General features: G+C 41.3%; 2 protein-coding genes and 1 long non-coding RNA gene across 3 annotated transcripts; all 3 read right to left on the bottom strand.

Moving 5' to 3' along the window:
• Positions 1-2,417: 2,417 nt before the first annotated feature.
• LOC308096490 (cationic amino acid transporter 3-like) lies at positions 2,418-4,304 on the bottom strand (the record flags this gene model as incomplete). Its single annotated transcript, XM_080443910.1, has 1 exon — positions 2,418-4,304. One exon carries the CDS (start codon positions 4,302-4,304, stop codon positions 2,418-2,420), a length of 1,887 nt encoding a protein of 628 aa, XP_080300036.1.
• Positions 4,305-7,370: 3,066 nt separating this feature from the next.
• Positions 7,371-9,532, bottom strand: LOC308097566. Its single transcript, XR_013934226.1, has 2 exons — positions 9,035-9,532; positions 7,371-8,694 (listed from the first exon to the last, which is right to left on the bottom strand). It is a non-coding gene; the product is annotated as an uncharacterized lncRNA (long non-coding RNA).
• Positions 9,533-11,129: 1,597 nt separating this feature from the next.
• ndufb11 (NADH:ubiquinone oxidoreductase subunit B11) lies at positions 11,130-14,944 on the bottom strand. Its single transcript, XM_080445402.1, has 3 exons — positions 14,636-14,944; positions 13,414-13,544; positions 11,130-11,333 (listed from the first exon to the last, which is right to left on the bottom strand). Exons 1-3 carry the CDS (start codon positions 14,927-14,929, stop codon positions 11,204-11,206), a joined length of 555 nt encoding a protein of 184 aa, XP_080301528.1. The 5' UTR covers positions 14,930-14,944; the 3' UTR covers positions 11,130-11,203.
• Between the last annotated feature and the right edge of the window lie 4,393 nt (positions 14,945-19,337).

Here is a 19,337-nt window from a genome sequence, read left to right as displayed (position 1 = left end):
CATAGACCAAAGACTTATACTACTATAACTCAAAATCTCAGAGATGTGTGTATGATACTAACCTGTTGAATCTGGACAACAATACCGCTACTTTCAATACAATTGTGTGGTGGATGGCGAGCAAAGAATGCATGGCCAAAAAAAAGAAGCTTGTGGCCATATTCTACTTTGTAACACAATATGCAAAATGTAATTAGTTACTACATAAGAGTTTACTGAAATCCTCAAACACAGATTGTTCATCTGTGTTTGAGGATTTCAGTAAACTCTTATGTAGTAACTAATTACATTTTAGAGCATTTTAGAACAATCAATCTCTAAAACAACCTGATGTTTCTGCAAGGGATGACTTGCAAACATTTGGCTCATACTAAATCTCCACACTCAGTTTCCCAAAACGTATAAATTCCGAACTGAATTAAATTATATTGAATTTTGTATTTGTATGAGCCCATCAAAGCAAGTGACAGATTTAAGAGGTTTTCATTTGTCACTCACTCATACAAGCATGACAGTGCAGTGAAATGCTCTGCAGACTGAGCTAACAATATATATTACACCCCAATGGGTGCTCCTCAAGCACCCATGGGGGTCCCTGGACCCTGCTGTAGTTCACAAAGTACACTTTACAAATACAAAATGTTGGCATGACATAAAAGACACTCATCGCCAATGCTGATACCTAAGAGTGTGTATTTCAAGGACAGGAGAACAGGAAACTAACACCAACAGCAACAATGAGGATTGCAAATTATGGAAAACATAAAATCTCACAACATAGGGTTGCCACCTTATATGTGGAAAAATAAGGGAGGATAAGGATGACAGATTTGCTGGCCTTTCTATTTCCTGTGTTTACATTATTTTGTTCATATTGTTCATTATGGCTTGCAGATGTGCTATTTAAATAAAAAAAGAAAAAAGAAAGCCTAATGACAAATACCCAAAATAGGGAAGCCAGTGGTTATTTATATTTATTTGCATGCACATGCACATGCACATGCACATGCACATGCACATGCACATGCACATGCACATGCACATGCACATGCACATGCACATGCACATGCACATGCACATGCACATGCACATGCACACACTTTTCATTGTGGGATTTATGCATGGCCAAATATAAAGTCTTAAGTCATTGAGTGTCAGAAATCTCCCACAAGCTCTCCCTGTACTAACAGTAATGAGTCAACATGGCACCTGTTCTTGGTCAAAGACACTTGTATGCACAGATGAAGGTCTGTAAAGGACATAATATGCACTTCTGCAGTCAATCACAAGTTGCATTTGAACATCTCTGAAATGTTTAACCACATGAACCCTTGCAGACCTATTCTGAGGCCAACAGTCTGCAAGGACACATTGTGAGCTTTTGTCACATCCTTGATCCAATATTCCAATAATTGATTAATTGAAGTAAATAGGAAGGCAAAGAAAAACTATATGAAAAAAAAAATCACATCCAAAACAACTCTCTCAGGGTAATCACAGTGCTCTTGTTAAGCTTGGCCTCCTATTTACTTACAATTCATCAAATACTGGAATATTGGATCAGAAATGCGACATAAACAAAAAAGGTCTCCATGAATTCAAGGCTTCATGGGGTGAGTAATTGATAAGAAAAAAGTCCTTTTAGCGATCAGCATGTGCTGCTGCCACATTTCCACAGTGCCTAGAGAGCCTCCTAGTGTCGCCAACAGCTGCAACATCTTAACTTTCCTGGCCTGGCATTGGCCGGTCTCAGCGGTCTGATAGCGTGGATTCACTCACATATAGTATGTCGGTCTGGCAAGTGCCAGGCTAACCTGGCCTGCCATCGGTCGGCGTGGATACAGGCTGCTGCAGGCTGTAAATGTAGCATGCATGGATCTGTGTAGTCGGTCTGGCTAGTGCCAGGCTAACCCTAACCCCCTAATTGGCATCGTCTCTAACTGCCCCAAGAGACAGTGGGGGCAGTAGCATGCCACTTGGACACAGGCCGGGGTCTGATCAACCTCGGTCGGGTCGCCTGGAGGAGGGTGTCTGTTGCAAGACCCGAAACACCCAGTGACTCCAGGTAACAACAGTGATGATGTGTCCAAGTGCATCATTTGATGTTTTATTGACCGACTCTTTGCAAGATCAACACTGCTTTTTCATTTAGAATATATTTGCTAATAAAAAAAAACGTCTAAAACAAACATGGCCTGAGTTGTTCGCATCTCGAGCCAATGTCAAATCATAAACTATATAAAAACTAAAAGGTTGGTGCATTTGGTGAAACAAACTGAAACTGTGGATAGGTTGTACTGTCCCTCTACTTCCAACGTCTATGAGTATCACAGTATTCATTGGTAGTCACTTCTGGGCAGGCAAGGCGTTCATTATAAGCAGTTTATAAATCTCCAGATGCTAAAAGGGGGTTAAGGCTAAACACAGACAGGGAGACCCTCCACCATGTCACTGTCATCAGAGGCTCCCTCGTGGATGGGGCCCATGCTCCGGAGTGTTGGCTTGTACTTGCACACAGGTGAGCTGGCTGACTCGCTGCTGTTTCTGATACCATACAAGAAGTAGATGGCAAAGCCGATGGCCATCCAGACAGCGAAGAGGAACCACGTGCCAACGTCTAGCTGCATCATGAGGTAGATGTTGACAAACACACTGAACAGAGGCAGCCAGGGAAGCAGAGGAACCTTAAAGATGAGAACCTCATTGCTCTCAGGTTGTCTCCAGATGATGATGACACAGATGCCACAGAGCAGTGCCAGGACCACGCACGCTGTCACCACGGCAGGATCCGCGGCCAGCAGCTCTGGTTGTTTACAGGTCAGCACCACGCACAGGATGGTGATCAGCACCGAGATAATGGTTGTGGTGGCATAGACAATGTTGCCAGAGGTCTGTGTCGATGTCTTCCCGCTGGGGAAGAACAGTAGCTTGAGGATGAAGCTCTCATGGAGGGGCCTGTCCTCTAACTCTGTCTGGCAGGAGGAATTCAGATTTCTTGGCTGGTACCTGAGGATGAGCACACAGATGGCCACCACGGTGTAGGCCAATAGAGTCCCAAGGGACATGAGGTCCACCAGAGCCGCCACTTCAAACAGGAAGGCCATCAAGGCAGCAACAATGCCGGAGATCACAGTAGCCAGGAGAGGGGTCTTAGTTTGGGCATTAATCCTGGACAGAACTCGGAACAGCAGCCCATCCTCTGCCATGGCATAGATCACCCTGGGCATGGGGAACATGGAGCCCAGCAGGCTGGTGGAGAGGGCGCAGAGAGAGCCCACGGCCACAACATATCTAGCCGGGGCCCAGCCCACGTGGCTGAACGCCTCAGGTAGGGGGCTTTGAGTGTCGAGTTGGTAGTAAGGCATCATGAGGGTGAGTGCTGCCGACACACCAAAGTAGGCAAAGAAACAGATGAGTAGGGATGCTATGATGCCTATGGGGATGGAACGCTTGGGGTCCTTGGATTCTTCACTTGCTATGGCGATGCTGTCGAAACCTACGCAGGCGTAGAAGCAGGTTGCGGCGCCGGACAGAATGGCGCTCAGGCCGAATGGAGCGAATCCGCCTTTGCCAAAGTTTTCTTCAATAACAGTTATGTCCACTGTGCGGTTGGTGGAGTTCATGTAGCTAATGAAGTCCTCCTCTGTGAGATTCCAATTGGCCATGTTCCCCTTGATGAAGCCAGAGATGATAATGAATCCCAGAATTACAAGGTTGATGCCCGTAAAGATTTTGGTAACCAGCACCGACTCGCTCACACCGAACATCAGCAGGCCAGTGAGCAGCAGCACCAGCAAGAGGGCAAAGGGGTCAGGGTACTCCGCAAAGATGCTGCCAGGAACCTTCATCTCCATGGTGGCTCTGAAGAAGCCGGAGATTTTTTGCCCCACCAGGTTGTCAAAGGTGGAGCTCCATACCCTAGCCACGCTGGCCGTGCCAATCACATGCGACAGGATGAGGTTCCAGCCTGTGATGAACGCCCAGATCTCTCCAACCGCCACATAGCTGTAGAGGTACGCCGAGCCTGTCTTGGGCACACGGGTACCAAACTCAGCATAGCACAGCCCCGACAACATGGAGGAGAGAATGGCGATGAGGAAGCAGAGGACAATGGCGGGCCCCGCCTTCTCACGGGCCACCTCTCCAGCCAGCACGTACACACCAGCTCCCAGTGTGGAGCCCACACCCAAGGCGATGAGGTCCAGGGTGGATAGGCAGCGGGCAAAGCGTGTTTCCTCATCGGAGCAGTCAAGCACCCGCCGACGCAACAACGCTTTGCCCAAGATGGCCAGCTTGTGAGCCATGTTATATCGTTATGTGTGGGAGAAATGTATTTGCCGTGTCCCTTTTGTTGAGCATGCAACCGCACTGCTCAAACACATTCAAACACATGACTAGTTATAATTACTTATATATTCAGTATCGATGATGTCATCTTATACATGATGCCGTCATCAATACTGAATATATAGCTATTTGACTAACCTCTTTCAGGGCCAAGCAGTCTGTTTTCCTTTTTTATTGAATACTTTATTAGTCGGGCATGTAAACAGTACAGTACAGTAAGACATTAAGGCTAAAGGGATAACACAAAAAAAGTCCTGGGGACTTTTTCCATTGTGGTCCTATGTATTCAATTAATCAACATAGCATATAAATGCACACAATAACACATGTCATCAACAAATACAAAAAAAGTACAAAGTACTATATGTACAAAGGAGAAAAGGGAGAAACGGCGACAGTGAATGACACCTCCCTTTGATGGGAATTTACATTTACCTCCCCTTGTGGTCTCCTGATGTATTTTCAGGCCAATTTTGAAAGAATGATTCACATCTTTTAATGGATGGTGTCAGGGCATTCCACATTTTGGTGGCAGAGTAGTAGAATGAGAACTTTCCCATGTTTCTTCTAGATTTGGGTAGTACCAGATCATGGTCGCTCATAGTGTTGTGGCTGTGGGTGTCACTCACTTTGGAGAAGTAGTTAGTTAGGTATGAGGGTATTGAGGGCACTGACCCTTTGACTATCTTAAATACCAATCCCATTGATATTTCGGTGGGTCATGGGCTTAAGGCCAAGAAGTAGTCATATCAGTTTGTTTTGGGAGGTCTGAAGCTTAGTTTTTAGTGACATTGAGTGATTGAGTTGTTGAAGAACCAAGAGGTGCAAGCATAATCAAAATGGCATTGGGGGCTCCAGCTAGTCTCGAGAGCACTTTTGTTGACAAAAGAGGAAATCCAGCCCAAAATTATTGTTCTTTGATTGACTTTCTTGTTCACTTTTGATGCAATTTTTTTCACCTGTCAGTTTGTTGACAAGAATACAGCCCAAATAGGTAACCTCTTCTTTGCTTGAGATTACTATATCGTCAACTCTGACCTTGAAATCATTTGCATACTACGGGTATGTTTGGACCCAAAAAGAATGGATTATGTTTTACCAAGGTGTAATGACGTTAAGTTTGTTATCGGAAAGCCAAGTGCTTTCCGATACCAGGAGTGCTGAGTCATCAGTGAACAAGAACAAATTGCAGTTACAGGCTGCTTTCATGTCATTTACCCGAGCTGAAACCTTGACCAAATTGGAGTCATGGATCCTATCTAACCCTCCTCAGGAAACAATCTTGTAATATCCACATATAAATGAACAAAACCACTTAAACCCTTAAACCTTAAGCTATACATCAATGACCAGAGTCCCCCAGGGGGGACCCTGGTCCTTTTGCCCCCTTTTGCCCTCAACACCTATTATCTTTGCTCGAAATAGCCACTCTACAGTGATCTATTTCTGCTGAATGTTACGCCCAGAAAAGGGATGCTAGGGTTTAAAACAAAATGTAATTGCAAACATGAGCAACATTAAATGTTGCTCATGTTTCATATCATATGTTTTAAGCCTACAATATATCAAGTCAAAATATATAGCCAAAAGCCAATAGACAATCAATAAGAACCTTTTTGTGTACGTTTTCTTCCCGCAGTGCAATCAAGAATAAAGAAGAGTTAACCACTTAATCCCTATTTTATACTTTGTCATACAACAGGGTCGTGTTACATTTTGTGAAAATCTTTGAAAATGTTCACCTATGACATGCTCAAAATAGGGACGTCAGGATGAAAGTGGAAGGCTATATATCCAGGATGGAGGGAAGCTCATGTCACCTGATGCTCTGGGCTGACCGTATCACACTCTCTAGAACTTGTGACATAAGACAAGAGTAAAAAGAAATATCACCCCTGATTTCACTTGGGTTAAATAACTTAATGTATATGTTATCATAGTCTTATATCAATAACAGTAAAGCCACAGATTTAGAAATACACGTTTTTCACCCAAAAGCATCAATTTGTTTACGTTTTCCAATTTCATGTGAGTCCCTTTTGGGCTTCTATATACAATGGCAGTACCACACATGCAACACTAAATGTTCAAAATGCACTGATACTGTTGATTTTATGTTTTTGCACATCAAACACTTTGTAATGACAAATGAATGTAACTCCCTAACTTGATATTTCTGGCCTCTCTTTGAAGTGAAGAGTGGGGAATACTGCTGCTAAAAATAGTGTTTATTACTCAGTCTATACACCAGACTCTTATCTATGGAGAACTCATTACACCTCAATTGTCATATATTTTATAAGTTGCAGTATTGAAGATGTGTTTGGCCAATATCAGACTATATTGTTGATACCTCCCTATTTCCAATGTTATGTTTTGGATTATGAATGCCTTTCTTCATCATGAGGTAGGGCACACAAATCCAGTGAAAATAGCCAATCTACTAGTTCAAAATGTGAGATTTTATAAAGGCTCATTTCAATATTACAATAGTAAAGCCACAGCTTTACACATGCAAGGTTATCAGCCTACAACATTATGTTTATTTATAGTACGTTTTCATTTGCCTCACCTTTCGCCTCTTATTAGGTAGTAAATATGAAAAAAACGTTTCTCCTGTACCACAATATTTTTGAAGATTGCAATATTACTAGTTGACGAATAAAACAATGTTTTTCTTGATTCAAGTTGACCATGTATTTGAATTATAATATGAGCATATTGTGACACAGTTTGCAATAGATAAATAAGATTGCATTACAAGCTCATGCCCAACAAACATAGCAGGGATAATTGATATAGATGTGATGGTTATTCAATGTTTAAAAATAATATTATAATCAAATTGAGTATCAAAACTAATGAAAATAAATTGATATCAAATGAAAATATTCTTTGATATAACACTGACATTTTGATTATTTACATAATAAGCCAAACGCTTGAGCTTATATGGCAACTCTTATTGTCATATGGAAAATATATAATATTCATGTGATTTGTTTTTAAATAATACATTAAAATGTTTTAAACAGTGAAGGAATTTATTAATTATGCAATTACAACACAAGTTATTTGTATTTACTTGGAGTTATAAAACTGAGTGAAAATGTGAAAAAAGATAATTATAAAAAATTAGACCATAGTTTCCAATGCAAAAATGGCAACCCTATACCTAATATCATACAAAGTGAACGACTGAACAGAAATGAACAAAAACATCATCCAACAGACAAAACAATACTGAAGTTTTGATAAAATGCTTTGAATTAACTTTTTAGTTATTCAAACATTCAACATTCAAACATCCCCGTAACTTGCGCTAAGGAACAAAGTTTTTTTTTTAAATGCCAAAGACGTGTAACACATCCAAACCGTGTTTTCGGTGTTTACACTAGATGGTGCTCATGGCTAACATATGATACACCATTTCAGTCTCAGTCATACAGAGACCTAGGAGATCACGTGATCGCAAGATCTCCTCCACCATTCCCTTCCTGGTTAACGTATTTGGGAAAACGACTATCTCACCTCCTGTGTTTTCCTCTGCATTTTTGGCGCGACATGCTATGTTCAACGGCCAATAACTAGCGAACGGGTCGAAATGGGGAAAAAAAGCACAGCAGCACAGAGAAAACCTCTGTGTTTAGCAACGATCGGGGGATCGATCGTACTGGAGATTAATATTCTGTGACTACTCGAAAAGGTAAGAAAATCAACATTGCTGGCACTATGGACAATTATTTATGCATTTACTTGGCACTGAATGAGTTATGAGCAAATTATAAACCCATGTTTACCAACTGTGCCTGTAACACAGTAGTCCCACAGTAGGTTGTCTTAATACCATATGATTATCAACATTAATCATTAGTGCAACAAGACAACATTTTCTTGGTATTTGGAATAGAGGCAGGCAGGTAATATTTGGGTCGTCTCCAGTTTAAGACTGGGTGCCTTCTGACCTTTGACATACATGGGTCAATACCCACTTTAATACAGAAATCCCACATAAGAGCCATCATTAATTAACCTGACGCTGCCAGATCCAAGAAGCTTGCGTGGCAGAGTCAGGTTAATCATTAATGCCAGCTTAGCTTCTTTTACACAGAACCAAACAAATAAGACCAGTCTTTTTAGAGAACATATGTCTACATCAGTCAAAATCCAAGAGAGATATCTCCTGCTTCCTCAAAAAATCCACGATAAAGTCAAGACGCTGAAGGGTAGACACTTCGTATTTTGGAAACCAGACAGGATGGCAAAACAACTCTGTTGTTTTTCCCACGTGTTCCTCCTCTCAGCGCCCACTCACGGACAACTCGGTAGGAGGCTAGTCTGCACTGCCTGTTGAAGAAGAACCAATAGTTTTAGAAATTGAAAGCAACAATGTAAAACGGACAATGTCTTTGCTGTGTTTACTGTCTACTATAGCTTGGTAGATGATGTAGCTGAGGTGTAATATTTGGAGGACTTTCTATAGTTTAATTAGAATAAAAATACTATAAGTAAAAACAAAAAAAATGTTATATTCCTTGTTGATGCAGTTTGTATTTTCCAGAATGCCAACGTTGATGAACACAAATCATGTAATGGTGAACAAAAGCATAGATCCGTTGCTCACTTACGTATATATTTGTATTAGGTAAATAATAGTAATTATAACAGTATGATGTAGGCTACTTACATGACGGAAAGGCGCCCATCCTCTCCTTCAGCCTTTGGTCGTTTCTGCCAATTTATTGTTGAGCGATGAAATATTTCCAGCACTGCTCTGTTGAGTAGAGAGGCTAAACCTGCTTCTGTGATACAGCCACGCGGTAAAGCTGCGTCTTCTTCCTCTGGTTCGTCGTCACCTCCATTGTCTGGCCTCCACGTCCACTCTGGCCAGTCTTTGCAGCATTTACATTCCATTTCTAATGGCTTTAGATCGCATTGTCCACATGTACACCAAAATAAACTTTCAGTTCTCCGCGGTGTTTCTCCACCGTCTGCAGCATTTGCTGCCTGGTCTATCCGTGCCTCCTCCATTAGACGCAGCTCTTCATCGGTATATTCTGGCTCAAACATGTACGGCTCGTCACCATAATCATTGTCAGACATATATTCGAAATCATCAATTCCGGCCATTGTTGAAACTGTATTTCTGCTAATAAAAGTGTGCTACTCGGTTGAAAAGGCTTGGATGAATGAGAAAGAAAAAAGCGCCCCTGGAATGTAAACAGGAAGGGGAGGGGAGCCGCTCTAGCTGAAAGTCTCGTGAGACGCGAGATTAAAAAAGTAAAAGTATCAATACTGCAATATAGAAATACTCTTTTACAAGTAAAAGTCCGAAATTCAAAATGTACTTGAGTAAAAGTACAGAAATATTGGCATCAAAATGTACTTAAAGTACCAAAAGTAAAAGTACTAATGCAGAATGTCCCATTTCAAGTTTTTAAATGTATAAAAATCTTTTGAAAATAGCCGATCTACAAGCTCACAATGCGTCGCGAGCTTGTAGATCGGCTATTTTCAAATGGCCAAAATATATATACGTCTGAAGTAGTTAATGTGTGTTTTGTAATAATAATCAAAATCTAGTAACTAAAGTTTTCAAATGATTGTAGTGGAGTAAAAGTACAATATTTGCCTCTGAGATGTAGTGGAGTAGAAGTAAAACTATTGGAAATACTCAAGTACTAATACCTCAAAATTGTACTTAAGTACAGTACTTGAGTACATGTACTTAGTTACTTTCCACCACTGACTATTAGGAGACGGTTAGTGAAAAAATAAAGAAAGTTTGGAGCTACAAAAATTGCCGAATTAGCGACATGCTACAGGCTCCCGTTCTAGCTGTGGGAGGGGTCGGCAGAATGGAAAACAGGGGCATCTATGAAAAAGGTCAACTGCATCAGGTATGTTGGTGCATGATTATAGGCAGATTCAGGCCACATGTGTTTTCCTCTGCATTTGATGCTCATTTTTCCATTATTAGTCTTTCCTCTCAATTTTCAATGAGCATTTCTTGCTTAGTTTCTCCATCCACTAAAGGGTACATTTAGAAATAATTCGTCTTAAACTCATAATTTAGTTAAAGCAAAAGCTGTAACAGTTTTCAAATACGGAAGGATCATGTATTCCCCGAAATCAAGAACAGAACTTTGAGATCTCCATAAGTGGTACATTTTGAAGAGCCCTCTGTATACCCGAAAACCTCAATAAGATATGTAAGAGGGGTTCAGTTCCCTTTAGGAATTCCCAAGTAAACACAAAACATGGATTATGAATAACATAGTTTGCAAAATACAATTAAAGATGATACTAGAATAATGTTATGTTAGGGTTAGGTGACAAATTCAAATACGACAAATACGACAACTCAAATACGACACTTTACTAAATACCTCAACATTGATAATTCTCATGATATTGTGGGGTGTGACTATTGGCGCTTTGACATTTTTACACTATGAGATTTTTGACAAACAATCGTCAGTAATGCCTAATAACTATGTGGGTAAGGGTAAATAATAGAACAGTAGTACAACAGTACACCCCTGGACATGACACTACTATGTCACAAGGACCACCATATCAACCCTTGATGCTGGGTGCCAAGCAGGGAGGCATTGGGTACCATTTTTATAGTCTTTGGTATTGACTCAGAAAGGGATTAAACCCCCGACCTTCCAATGTCAGGCGGACACTCTAACCACTGAGCTGGTATGATTTATAAATTGGTTTGTTTTACATGTCCCGCCGTTATAAAAAGTTATTGTTCACAAAGCTCACACATGTCCAACAGGTACATATTTATTACACAATAATAATCAAATACAATTTACAGTTAATGTCGATCTTATTGTACATCCTACTCCTCTCCAGCTCCAGGCAGCACAATCTTGCTTGGGTCATAGTAGTTCTCATCCATTACAGCAAGACCCTCCGCTTCTCTTTGCTTGATCAGTAGCTCAGCTTCCCTTCTCGCCCACTGCCGCATGCTGGGTTAAGACAAGAGAAACAAACACGATCACACTGTAATTCATCCTTCTACAACGATGTCAAGATCAATCTGCAATATTCCCTCCTCTGCAAAGTTGTCCTGCGATTTTCAGTCTCATATTCACCGTTTAAAGTCTGTACATGTCATCATCCTTCGAGGACAAGTGAATACCAAAAATACAAACAATATACCTTATATGGAGGTGCAGGCTTCCTCTGCTTTGTCAATAACAGCATTCCCAAACCCTATAAAATAGTTTCCAATGCAAAAATGGCAACACTATAGCTAATATCATACAAAGTTAACGACTGAACAGAAATGAACAAAAATAATCATCCAACAGACAAAACAATACTGAAGTTTTGATAAAATGCTTTGAATTAACTTTTTAGTTATTCAAACATTCAACATTCAAGTAACTTGCGCCAAGGAACAAAGTAAAAAATAAAAAACGTGCCAAAGACGTGTAACACATCCAAACCGTGTTTTCGGTGTTTACACTAGATGGTGCTCATGGCTAACATATGATACACCATTTCAGTCTCAGTCATACAGAGACCTAGGAGATCACGTGATCGTAAGATCTCCTCCACCATTCCCTTCCTGGTTAACGTATTTGGGAAAACGACTGTATCTCGCCTCCTGTGTTTTCCTCTGCATTTTTGGCGAGACATGCTATGTTCAACGGCCAATAACTAGCGAAAGGAGGGTCGAAATGGGAAAAAAAAGCACAGCAGCACAGAGAAAACCTCTGTGTTTAGCAACGATCGGGGGATTGATCGTACTGGAGATTAATATTCTGTGACTACTTGAAAAGGTAAGAAAAACAACATTGCTGGCACTATTGACAATTATTTATGTATTTACTTGGCACTGAATGAGTTAAGAGCAAATTATAAACTCTGCATCCCTATTTGAGGATTAAACCCATGTTTACCAACTGTGCCTGTAACACAGTAGTCCCACAGTAGGTTGTCTTAATACCATATGATTATCAACATTAATCATTAGTGCAACAAGACAACATTTTCTTGGTATTTGGAATAGAGGCAGGCAGGTAATATTTGGGTCGTCTCCAGTTTAAGACTGGGTGCCTTCTGACCTTTGACATACATGGGTCAATACCCACTTTAATACAGAAATCCCACATAGCCATCATTAATGCCAGCTTACTAGCTTAGCTTCTTTTTTTTTTACACAGAACCAAACAAAGACGCCTGTATGTGATTTTCATCACTGCAGTATCAGCATCTAGTATTATGCTATAGCTGCTGATTAATAATTATACTCAACTACACATTTATTTCACAAAATACAGATCAGTTCCAGAAGCGCCAGTATTTAACCATTTTCCTTCACAGAGCAACATAAAGGCTGTTTTCCAAATAAGAAAGTTAACTTGTATAACCACTCAGCTGTAGTCAAAAAGATAATTCTAAAATTACAAAACTTTCTTTATCATAATAAATATATTCTCCCTTTCTCTCACTAATTTTCTCTCTCTCCCACGTACATACACTGTACAACTAGAGATCATGGCAGCTGTCAATAGGCTTTACAGCCAACACGTAAGATAGCCTATGCATTTATTTTAAAAAAACAAGTGAATTTTGTGTATTGCTATTAATTTAATTTAGGGTCAGCTAATTGATTGAAGTCTCTTGTTGCCGCTGTAAGGTTAGGACTGAATCTCCTGTCCCCTATTTTCTCATGAAATAAAGGCGTTGTATTTTTCCGATGAATATACAGTCAGGTCAGGTTGTGAAAATAGATGCGTTGAAGCTGTGTTTTTGTGTGAGTAGGAGGAGAAACTGAAAGAGAGAGACGTCCTGCCCTGTTGACTGTGCCTTTTACACAGACGGCTCTGTGACTACCTCCGCTGCCAGCTCTAAGGCGGTACTATGTGTCCATACCGTTACATTCCCACCTTGAACAGGCTGTGTAAAAGGTACAAATGGTTCACTTTGCAATTGTTAGGCTATAACTACTATTACAAAGTCTGAACCATGAAGTATAAGACAAAAACGAAATCATGGACGGTGACATGTACATGAACATTTTTTAACTAATAAACTCACCCATGATCTGGTAGGTAGTGGATAAATGTTCCACCAATAACAAGAGCCATGGAGATGCCAAAGAAGAAGCCTATCTTCATGTTCCATTCATCAACCACAGGATCGGTTGAGAACCCATGGAAATCTGGATTCTGACGGGGGGGAAAAAAACATTTAAATGTATAGAAATACGCACATTGCAAGTCACAGTATAACTAATAACAGTAAACATAGGAAGTGTTTAAACTCAAGCATTCCCACAAAGGTTGCTCATCTGAGGACGACTAGCAGAGAATATCCAAGCCCTTTCCCAGTCCTCAAGTCAATTTCCTTTTTGTGTGCATGTATGGTAGACTGGATTGGCACATAAACTAATGGAGATAGTTCAATTAGAAGAAATGCACCTGGTGCATTGCTCTGAGTATTAAAAGCATAATGTCAGACAAATGTGTGCACACTGACTACACCCAGTGAAATCCTCAGTGTTCATTTATCCATAAGTGATATTCTTCTGTTATTTTTGTTTGTTTGTTAAAAGATTAAAGTACTATATTCTCTGACAGTAATCATTGCTACATCGCTCACAGGGGTCTCTACAGCTCTTTAGTAAACAGAATATACGTACATTTTCAGGTAGGTTACAAATTTTAAGCCAATCAGGAGAGAGTACTGAAAATACATTTTCTGTTTAATAAAGAGCTGGAGAGATAGAGTCCTTTTACTGAACAAACACCCTATAACAATGAGAATATAGAGCGTATATAATTTTAACCAAAGTAAATCACTTACCCTACCTTTAAATGAGTGTACAAATGTAACCAAATGGTCCCATTTGTATTTTGTACACTTTCAGAGTTAAATTAAGGGCCTACACACCAATGTGGCATTAATTTGATAGGCTGCATTCTCAGTTTAAATCAATGTAGCCCAGTGGTTCTCAAAGTGTGTTTCGGGGACCCCCCTGTAGTAAAAAACTAATTTCACAATTAGAAATGCAGCCTAATGTACCACATACGTTTATTTGGGTGTTCTTGAAATGAAAATGTTTGAGAACCACAGCTGACTAGCCAATGTAGTAACCATGTCTTCTTCCATCACTAGCTATATGTTATCAATGTTTACCTTGTTTACCTAACTAATCATGCTGGCAAGTGGAAACCCTAGAAATGCGATGCAGCCTGGACCATAGAGTTAGGTCTGGACAGTTGACAGTCTGTCAACAGAGCGGGTGAACTGAACTCACCTTCACGTACGGGCTGACCTCGCTGTGTCCGTGACTTTCCCCGGCATGCGACGGCTGTAAATCGGACACGGTGGCAGAGCCAGCGGCTCCGGACGGCTGCGACTGCGACACATACCGAGCCCCGCACGCTGCACCGGGCCGGAGACGGGCGAGACCGGGCCCCAAACGAGCTAAACGGGGCAACATCTTGACCGTTTTGCTCTGCTCAGTGGTGCTCACTGTGACGATGTCACGACCCGGAACAGGAAGCACTTCAGGTTTATTTAGAATGCACGTCGACGGCAGTGTTGCCATATTTTGTGAGAGAAATAAGCAGGTCTAGGAAAACAAGCCCAAAAGAAGCAACCATAGGGGAGTAGGCCACATCATGAGCACTTAAAACTTCGGCTTGTAGAGCTTGTAGAGCTGCTATTTTCAAAAACTCCTGAAATAAAATGTGGAATATTTGGAATATTTAAACATTCTAACAACACAAATGCTCCCCCTGGCACACAACATTTATGAAAATATTTGAGAACCACTGGTTTGAAAAATGTATATATTTTTTTGGAAACAAGCCCAAATAAGCAAGTGCACGTTAGAAACCAGCCCAAAAAAACGCAATCCGCAACTACCAATTTTTACAAGGAACTTTCAGAAAAAGAAGCCCAAAGTTGCTTATAATAAGCCGACATGGCAACGCTGGTCGACGGTCGTCACAAGTTTACAAGAGAAGAGCGCCGCCTGCTGGTTGTAGAACGAAACGAACCAAAGAACACTGTAAACGTCATCAAAACTCTTTTACGTACTAACTATATATTTTAACCTCCTATATTCATCCACGAAAGTCCCATCTTTAATTTAGATATAAGGCATGAACGCAGGAGAAAATATAACTATTATAAATAATAGCTATGCAAGTCTACATTTCAAAATATGTCTGTATTAATAATGATGAATGATGATATGTACCACTGTTTAATTTATTAGGTGTTCCCACAGAAAATAACCGAGTACTTTTGAAAACAAGTGAAAAAGTAGCTTACTCCCTGTTATTTTCAGTGAACACACGTAGAGGACACGTAGGCCGTAGGGGGGCGCTCAACACCACAGAATGAGTCAGACTACTAGAACATGTAGAGTTAAAAAAAATAAGGCTAGAACCCATACCGATTCCGTGTTAAATAGTTTCTAGAGTTGACATAGGCCTACTTCATTCATTGTGCTGCAACAGTTGCTCAACTATAAACATCTGCACATAAAATAAATCACTATACAACATCCGATACGTTGATAGTATACAAAGACTGCCTGATGCTCCACTGCCGAAATAGCTCAGTTGGGAGAGCGTTAGACTGAAGATCTAAAGGTCCCTGGTTCGATCCCGGGTTTCGGCAATTTTGTTCAGAGTACATTTTTACCGAGCAGTAAATGACATAGGCTTGCTTAAGCAAAAGCCATACTCGATCAAATACATATATGATAGCGATCAAAGGCTATAATGAGACATATTAATACTCACCCTGTAATATATCTGGGTGGTCTTCCGCTCCCAGAGGTTCAAGAGATCTAGTGTTATGGTCCGTTTTGTGCATATGTTACAGGGAAAATGGCATTCCAGGGAAATTGAAAGGGGTACGCTTGTTTTCATGCCCCTCATGCAATTCTGTAGAATCAACGCTAGAGGGCAATGCAAGCCAGACATGAGCCCCACACCACACACGCACGCATGCACAAACCAGCACGCACACACGCATGCGCACACGCGCGCGTGTACACACATACACACACACACACACACACACACACACACACACACACACACTCTCCAGGGGGCGGGCCTGGCGGGCTATGTTAGTGCAGTGAGTGGCACTTGGGGCAAACGCAGTCCCCACACAACATCATTTACGATTCTGTGCCTATCGGTACATAACTCGGACGGCGCTTAAGTCGACTAGCAGACCATCGGCAGGTCGTCGCGGGCACTCGCGCCTGGAGGCGCTCGGGCGCGACTCCTCTGCCTCAAGGTCTGCTAAGTCGGAGCGCCTTCCGTCATGGTCCAAAACTATACTTTATCAGCGAAAAAAAAGTAGTCCGCGGTTGTTTGAAAAAGTAATGTCCCAAGCTGGAGTCAAACCCCGGCTCCCAGTGGTAGTGGGTGGGGAGTCCAATGATTATCGAAGTGCGCCACTGAGGCTTGTACTAGTGGTGCAAGTAACAAAGTAGATTTACTCAAGTACAATTTTGAGGTATTCGTACTTTACTTGAGTATTTCTCTCATATTATCCATTTTATTTTCAGCGTTTCCCTAGCGTAGCTTCCTGGTTAGTATGTTGTTGTTGTGGTCGTCGTCCTCGCATCAAAGCCCCGCCTCGCAGCACCACCCCGTGCCTATAAAACAAGCGCTCCCCTGTCAATTTCCCTGGAATGCCATTTTCCCTGTGACACATATACTACTCGAGGAGTTTTTTTTGGTTATAACTGCGTTATTACAAAACATTACTCAACGTTACATTAGTAGTAAGTAGGCTAATATGGTCATTTGGTGCTTGCATGGCCAATGTTCAGTATTATTTATTTCACTGCTGGCCTGTCAAAATTGTGCCAATAATAATAATATAATATTATTATTATTATTATTAACATTATGTTGTTGTTGTGTCCCTAGTAGTTTTTGGGGTAGGCTAGCCTATATTATTTTTGTAGCCTACATTGCTCAATCATGAATTCTTCCACTATGCAGTGCATTTAACCCAGTCTATTTAGAAACTTTATTGTCACATCATAGGTTTGAAATTCGTTTTTGTGCAAGCTCCATCGTTTTTGTTATTTGAGAAAGGGAAGAAGGGGGGCGAGGGGGAAGAGTGATCAATAAAAAACAAACAAATTATCTACATAACATATAGGCCTACCTGAGGTAAGGTGTAGACAGGATTTAGCTATTTTAACAGCACCCTGGGAGCAGAAGGGATTCAGTTGTCTTTCCCCAAGGACACTTGTTCGACATCAAAGCCCGGGGAGCCGGGGATCAAACCAGTTCCCAAGCGAGCACACTACCTCCCGACTATTATAATACAGTGGTTCCAAACGTTTTAACTCGAGACCCAAAAAAGAAATTTGATGTCTACCCGGGACCCAAACTAGTGAAAATAGCCGATCTACAAGCTCACAATGCGTTGCAATGCAAGGCGTTGTGTGAGCTGTTTTCACTAGTACTTCAGACATTTCTTTAGGGACTTTATTTGTTTCTTTACTTATTTTTTTGTAGGAAAACTAAAAATAAAGGGAATTTACCCGCAACCCATAAAATGGGTCCCGACCCACTGCCTAAAAGGTCTGTTAATAGGATAAGGTCTGCCGTCATCCAGATTCGAACCGGGATGCTGCTGCCACAACGTAGACTACTACTACATGGGGTCTTTCTTTCTTCAAGGTGTTTCATAGCTGAGAGAGAGATGAAGCAGGGACCCCCCACTACATTGTTTACAATTGTGTTGCAGATTAAACTTTTTCATAGATTTCATAGATAGCTTAATTGACATTAAACCACTTAAACCTTCAATTATTAGTAGCCTACTTGATTCGCTCCTCTCCCCCCACACCAAACCTCTTTGCCGAAAATAGCAGAGGCGTTGTGAGCTTGTAGATCTGCTATTTTCGGCTAATGTTCCCCTCAGAATAGGGATTCTGGTGGTTCAAGTGGTTAATGTAAAAATAAACATCCTGTCACACAAAGATTGGGCGGACCTCCTATTAGCTCTGACTCTTCTGAGGACCCCCTAGGGGTCCCGGACCCCCTGTTGAAGTAACTATACGATCATGGCGAGCTAACCATGGCTGCTCAGGTAATTTCATAGCTGACTCAGAATGCACTTACTATTTCTGACAGCTGACGTCACAGTAGTAGCCTAGGCTACCGCTATGCTGCTGGTACCGCTCTGCACGGCTTCGCTCATTGGTTGGTTGAAACGCGTGACACCTTTTGGCCATCTACTGTATGGAGATCCCCTGCTGCATGCATGCGTGTCTGTATCTTTTATGCCGTAAACTCGGTACTTTGCATAGCAACGATTACCGTTTGTGTACAAACCAGAGCTGTGTATTGGCGTGTGACGTGTCTGTATCTTTTATGCCCCAAACTCGGTCCTTTGCATAGCAACGATTACCGTTTGTGTACAAACCAGAGCTGTGTATTGGCGTGTGACGTGTCTATCTTTTATGCCCCAAACTCGGTCCTTTGCATAGCAACGATTACCGTTTGTATACAAACCAGAGCTGTGTATTGACATCACACGGTGTCACAGTGACACCATGACCATGTGACGTCAGAGTCAGACCACAGCTCTGGCCAGCCTTTATAAGGACAGAAATTGAAATACTTTTTCATGTGGTTACTGACGTTACTGCAATGCCTACCATGTTGTTCAAGATACAACATCATTTTGAAACAGTGAGACAGTGTTTTGTACATTTTGTTTATTTTGTATTCAGCCCTTGGATTATTGCAAACGTGGATGGGAGTATTCAACGTTGCAGCCCTGGGGAAAAGACAGTGCACTCAGCTCCCACTGACTCGGCTGTGTGTTTCAATGCAAGAGAAGTTATAATAAGCCATCACAAGAACGCGTTCAAATGCATATCTCTGGCATTACGAATCGATGAAGATAATACGGGTGTGAAGGAAGAGGCTCGTCAGTGGTACAAGAAAGGCATTGCAGAGCTT

The sequence above is a fragment of the Gymnoscopelus braueri genome, assembly GCF_963280865.1.
Source record: "Gymnoscopelus braueri genome assembly, chromosome: 12".
In the NCBI taxonomy this organism is placed as follows: Eukaryota; Metazoa; Chordata; class Actinopteri; order Myctophiformes; family Myctophidae; genus Gymnoscopelus; species Gymnoscopelus braueri.
This window is presented reverse-complemented; position numbering and strand designations above follow the sequence as displayed.